The 5,906-nt window shown below is 36.7% G+C and overlaps 1 protein-coding gene and 1 long non-coding RNA gene across 2 annotated transcripts; one reads left to right on the top strand and one right to left on the bottom strand.

The window, feature by feature from the left end:
- The first annotated feature begins 1,096 nt into the window (after positions 1 to 1,096).
- LOC136209901 (uncharacterized) lies at positions 1,097 to 1,534 on the top strand. Its single transcript, XR_010677715.1, has 2 exons — positions 1,097 to 1,210; positions 1,340 to 1,534. It is a non-coding gene; the product is annotated as an uncharacterized lncRNA (long non-coding RNA).
- Positions 1,535 to 3,972: 2,438 nt separating this feature from the next.
- On the bottom strand, positions 3,973 to 5,695 carry LOC136209145 (glutamate decarboxylase 4-like). The gene is made up of 2 exons (XM_066000527.1): positions 5,541 to 5,695; positions 3,973 to 5,464 (listed from the first exon to the last, which is right to left on the bottom strand). The coding sequence occupies exons 1-2, from the start codon at positions 5,624 to 5,626 to the stop codon at positions 4,090 to 4,092; spliced, it is 1,461 nt and encodes a 486-aa protein (XP_065856599.1). The 5' UTR covers positions 5,627 to 5,695; the 3' UTR covers positions 3,973 to 4,089.
- Between the last annotated feature and the right edge of the window lie 211 nt (positions 5,696 to 5,906).

Below are 5,906 nucleotides of genomic sequence, written 5' to 3' on the forward strand. Positions count from 1 at the left end.
CCTTCGGTTGTTCAAAACAGTATTCGAACTATTCATAGGGGTAAAGATGATATTGATTTCTGTGTTTGGCAGCCTTCTACGAAAGGTATTTTCTCTGCCAAGGAGTTCTATTCGGTTCTCAGTCCTAGTTCCTCCTCGGTGGACTGGTATAAATTTGTTTGGAATGCTCACACCCCCCCCTTCTCGCTCTTTCACTTTCTGGAGAGTTTTGCATGGTCGGGTTCCGACTCATGACCTCCTGCAGCGTCTTGGATTCTACATTGCCTCTCGTTGTGCTCTTTGTGGTAGGGATGCTGAGTCCATTAACCACTTATTCATTAGCTGTTCCTTTGCAGATTCTCTTTGGAGGGCTCTTGAGATTCATTTTGAATGCTCTTTGACTCGTCACTCCCAATTCATTCACTTCTTCAACAATCTTCGTAGCATTCATTTTGGCTCACAAGTGTCGATGATCTGGCGTATTGCTGCTGTCACTTGCATCTGGTTAATCTGGCATTGCAGGAATGAAGCAATCTTTAAGGAAGTTTCGCCTTCTATTCAGCACTCAAAGATCACACTCTTTCGAATGATTCGAGAGTCCTTGGCATCTTCTAAAGGTTTTTGCTCTTCTCCGAGAGATGCTGCTATCTTATCCCATCTTCTGGCTTCTCCTAGGCCGCCTCCTGCTCCCAACATTATACCGGTTCATTGGCTTAAACCTCCTCCGGGCTGGGTTAAAGTCAATGTGGACGGCTCTGCTTTTGGCACTCCTGGTGTGGCTGGAGTAGGAGGCATTTTCCGCAACCATCGAGGCTTTCCCAAAGGTTGTTTTGCTTTTTCTAGGGTAAATTTCATCCGTAGTGTACAACGTTTACCTCATTTCACACTTTGGTGTACAACCTTCAATTTGTCTCACTAATATGTACGAACTTATCGGTGACCTCCCAATTTAGTGTACAGCAGGTAAAAATGACCGGTCAACTCACGGTCAACGCGCCACGTCAGCATTTTTTAACTCTTAAAAAATAAACTGTGGGACCACCAATTAAAATTACTATTATACCCTTTTTCCACTAATTAAAAAGTCATAATTTCTTCCTTCTCCAAATTCTCTCTCTTTCGCTCTCTTTCTAACTCCTCTCTCTAAAATCTATTTCAGACAACTTTCCCTCGATCACAAACGACCCAATGGCTTTTCCAGGGAAGAAATTCCTAATCAATGACCCTAATGGTTTGCATTCTTCTTTCTCCGTACTTTGGTTTCACCGATTCTCTTCTTTTTTCCTTATTGTGAATTTTGTGAAAGTGGAATTCCTTTTTCTTATTTCACTGATGTTGAGAAAACTTCCTTTACATGCAGAATTGATATATCAAGATCATTGACTCGGTGACTCAGTTGAGAATTATGTCTGAACTTAGAGGCGCTTGATCTTTTGGCTTTTTGTATTTTCCTCTTGTTGATGCACTGATATGATTTACCAGCAGTTTTCCATTTGCGAAATGTTTTGTAAGCAATTTGTGTTCAAATGTATGTTTTAGAAACTATTTAACTGAACTTATTTGATGCATTGCTTACTATATACTTGGATCTAACGAAATAGCCACCTAAGTTAGTTTTTAGTTGAGGAGATGAACAGAAGCATCCCATGGAAACTGATCAATTTTACAACATGAAGCTAAAACCCAAGATTGAGAACTGTACCAGAGAATGGAAAAGGAAAGAAGAAAGAAAGAAGAAAAGAGTCCATTTTCCATAAATTCGTAAACGATATTTGCAGTACCCAATTAGGGAAACGAGATTCTGGTGTCGAATTTGGGATAAGATGATGATTTCAGTTTGGAATTCTGCAATTCATTGGCCATGCCGTGGTTTGCTTCTTTTCACTGCAACTTTTACACCTTGCCTGAGAATTCCTTTGTAGACTTTTCCGATACCGCCTTCACCAATCAACAATTTGAATTGAAATTCTTGTAGCTTGCTGGATTTCAGAATATGGTATATTTAATTCCAAATTTAACTTGGGAGGAAGAATCAATTTGGCAGAGCTGTGTGAAATTCCTCCACAATGAGGCATGGAAAATGGTTTTCCTGCCATTCGATAAGGCTTTGATTTCCTAGTTTTGAAGAGCTTTTTTCTCAAAAAGTAGAACTCTTTTGCTCCGTATGACCATCTCCAGAAAGAAAGAAAGAAATTTGAAGAGATGAAGAGAGAGAAAGAGGTTAGAGATAAAGAAATAGAGGGAAAAAGATGAAAAGATAGAGGGATAGGGGTATATAGGAAATTTTATATTAGGTGGTCATTTTTTTGACTTTTTAACCGGTCAAAGTTGAGGTGGCACATTGACTGAGCATTGACCGGTTATTTTTACCTGCTGTACACCATAGTGTCCGGTCACCTATAAGTTCGTACATATTAGTGAGACAAATTGAAGGTTGTACACCAAAGTGTGAAATGGGATAAACGTTGTACACCATTGATGAAATTTACCCGCTTTTTCTACCCCGCCTTTTTTTGCTTATATGGCTGAATTGAGAGCCGCTATTTTCGCAATTGAACTTGCTTGGGAGAAAAATTGGCATCGGCTTTGGGTTGAGTCAGACTCAATGTACGTAGTTAATTTGCTTAGACCGCTCATTGGATGTTCCTTGGAGTATTCGACAAGAGTGGCTGCATTGTCTCAGCATTTTCTCTAGAATGAATATTATCTTTTCACACATCCTTAGGGAAGGAAATAGAGTTGCTGATGCATTGGCAAAGTTTGGAGTCTCTTCCTCCGTGATCAATTGGTGACCTTCAGCTCCTGCTTTTTGCCACAGGTTTATCAATGATGACATTTGTAGTATTTCACAATTGCGCTTTTCTTGACTTTTCCTATATTTTCTCCTCCTCCCTTCTTTTGTTTGTCCTCCTTCCTTTTCTCTTGTTTAAACACTCACTTTTTTCTTTTTTTATATATTGCGGGTTTGTCAGTTCTTGGGCCATGGGTGCTCACCCCGCCCAAGTTCTGTCTCGTCCCAATTTCTATAAAAAAAAAACCCTATATTTTCATATCTAACTTTTATATCTATAAATATATTGATGTATCTATCTATATACGTTTTTAATTAATTATTATATAATAAAAAATTACTAAGAAGGTATTTAATTAGACTAATAAAATAATAAATTAGTTCTTAGGCGAAAGAGAGAAAAAAATATTTATAGAATGTAAATTCATTTAGACTATTATAAACTACTTAAAAAATTAAGTAAAAAATTATATTATTTATAATGAAAACTCATTACTCAACTATTTTTTAATGTAGAAATTTACAAAGTTTATCACATATAAAGTGAAATGTTGTGTGAAGTAAAATGTTGTTCGAATCATTGTGCTCCATTTTTAATAAAATAAAATATTTACTACATATTACTTTATTTTATAATCTAATTAATAAAGAATATTATTTTTAATACAATCAGTACACATACATTAAAGATGATTGAGGTTTAAAATTGTTGCAAACTATTCAAACAAAAAATTATTCAAAGTTCTTTTCTAAATAATTTTTTTTTTGTAAATTTAAATTATGTTAAAACAAAAAAAAAATATCATTATTGCAAATAATATATAATTAAAAAATATTAAAACGTTAAATTTTAATACAACATTTTAGTCGATCTCCGCAACGCGCGGGAACAATACTAGTTAGGTTTTAATTTGAAAGATCATGTTATAAAGTTATGATGGAAGTTTAATTGCTAAATTCTAGAATTTAGTTATTTATTTATCGAATTATTAAGTTTAAAATTAATTTTTTTTTTGTTACATTAAGTTGAGATGTATTGATCATAAAATCTTAAAGTTGAAATCAAAGTTTGAGATTGAAGGGCAAATGCAAAATTAGAAGATTTGGAGTTTTGTTGGTGGTAAAAGCTCAATTGAATGAAGGCTTTAACAAGGAAGAGCTACACAAAGAATTGTTCCTTTCAACAGTTTAAGGCATGGATGGAGAAGCAAAGAATGTTTCAAATTACTACATAAGAGTGCAACAAAAACGCAAGTTCACATCAATTAAATTGCAAATTCCAAAAATACATAAAAATATATATATATAAAAAAAAAGAATTAACAAATAGTATTCTTGTTAGATTTGTTGTTGATGACAAATTGTCTCCAGTAAGTAGTGATTTCCCTCTGTGTCTGAATGGCAGTTTTCTTGAGCACATTAGCATTGATTTTAGCAGGGAGAGCATCTAAGTCATGCAACACTTTTGTGATATCAAGCACGAGTCGCTCCGCCAGAGTACGGGAAAAATCCTCCCTTATGACAACCCTGAGCACTGTGATATGCTGAGCATCTGCTGGCATTGTATAAGCTGGCACAATCCAGCCGAATCGCCTTAGCAGATCAGATATCTCAAATTCAGTATGGCTGGTGTTATCTTTTAGTGAAAATGCCACCAGTGGTACACCTATGTCCTTTGACACTATGTTGAACCTTTCTGTTTTTTCTAGGCCTTGTTTTAGGACCATTGCATTCTCATGGCAATTTTCCATCACATTTCTGTATCCTTCATGGCCCAGACGAATCAGTTGATAATACTGAGCTATGATCTGGCTAGATCCTTTCGAGAAATTCAGAGTGAAAGTGGGTTGATCAGTTCCAAGATAGTTAATGTGGAAGATGAGTTCATCAGGCAAATCCTCTTTGCTCCTCCAAATATTCCATCCAACACCAGCATAGACAAGACCATATTTGTGGCCACTAACATTGATGCTTTTGACCAATGGAAGCCTGAAGTCCCATTCAAGCTCAGGCCACAAAAAAGGAGCAATAAATCCACCACTTGCTGCATCCACATGAATAGGAGTATCCCAGCCAGTGAGCATGTTCTTCTGAAGCAAGAGATCATTCAAAAGCTTAACATCTTCAAATTCTCCATTAAGGGTAGAACCCAAAATGGCAGCTACACAAATAGTATTTTCATCAACCATTTCAACAGCCTTTTGAGGGTCCATAACATAGTAGCCTTCAGTTAGCTTGACCTCCTTGAGTTCAACCTCAAAATACCTAGCGAATTTCTCCCAGCAGACCTGAACATTAGCACCAGTGACAATGTTGGGGTTGTTATATGGTTTGCCTTGAGCTTTGCGCTTGTTCTGCCACTTTCGCTTGAAAGCAAGGCCAGCAAGCATTATGGCCTCGGATGATCCAACCGTTCCTACTCCCACAGCAGCCTCTGATTCTCCCAATGGAGCATTGAATAGATGAGCTATCATGTTGACACACCGATTCTGAAGCTCAGTGGTAACAGGGTATTCATCCATGTCAACATAATTTTTGTTCATAGCATCCATAATAAGTTTATCACATTCAGGCTCCATCCAAGTTGTAACAAAGGAAGCCAAGTTCAGCCTTGGCTTTCCATCTAGCATCAGCTCATCGTTTATGATCTGAAAAGCTGCCTCCTTTGGTATCGAGTTCTCCGGCATCCTATACCTGAACCAACCACATATCAATTAGAATCCACTATCCAGAACAGAACAGAACAGAACAGAACAGAAAGAAACTATACCTTGGGAGTGATTCTCGTACATAGCGAGAGGCAAAGGTGGAATGAATAGAGACATCAGACTGTGAAGAAATTTTTGATAGCACCATTTTTGTAAGTAGACAGAAGAAAATCAAAATGAATGTTTGGTTTGAAGAAATGGTATGGTATTTATAGTGAATAATCAACAAATGGAGATTTGAATGGGATTTTGTGTGTCACAACGGGGAAGCAACCTACGTTAGGAAAATTAAGACTTGGCGTAATACCAAATTTGACCTTTTATTCAACATTGAAATAGTCAACACGCAATGCCATTTGATTCCTCTTTATGTACCTTACCCACTGGAACTGGATTACCTAATACCAGAAACCATATCAATTTCAACT

The sequence above is a fragment of the Euphorbia lathyris genome, chromosome 10 (genome assembly GCF_963576675.1).
Source record: "Euphorbia lathyris chromosome 10, ddEupLath1.1, whole genome shotgun sequence".
In the NCBI taxonomy this organism is placed as follows: domain Eukaryota; kingdom Viridiplantae; phylum Streptophyta; class Magnoliopsida; order Malpighiales; family Euphorbiaceae; genus Euphorbia; species Euphorbia lathyris.

Excerpts from the sequence above, each read along its gene's own strand:
- LOC136209145 (XM_066000527.1), bottom strand. The coding sequence starts at position 5,626 with ATGGTGCTATCAAAAATTTCTTCACAGTCTGATGTCTCTATTCATTCC. Across the intron at positions 5,465-5,540 it reads GTACGAGAATCACTCCCAAG|GTATAGGATGCCGGAGAACT; the intron begins GTATAGTTTCTT and ends TGGTTGGTTCAG.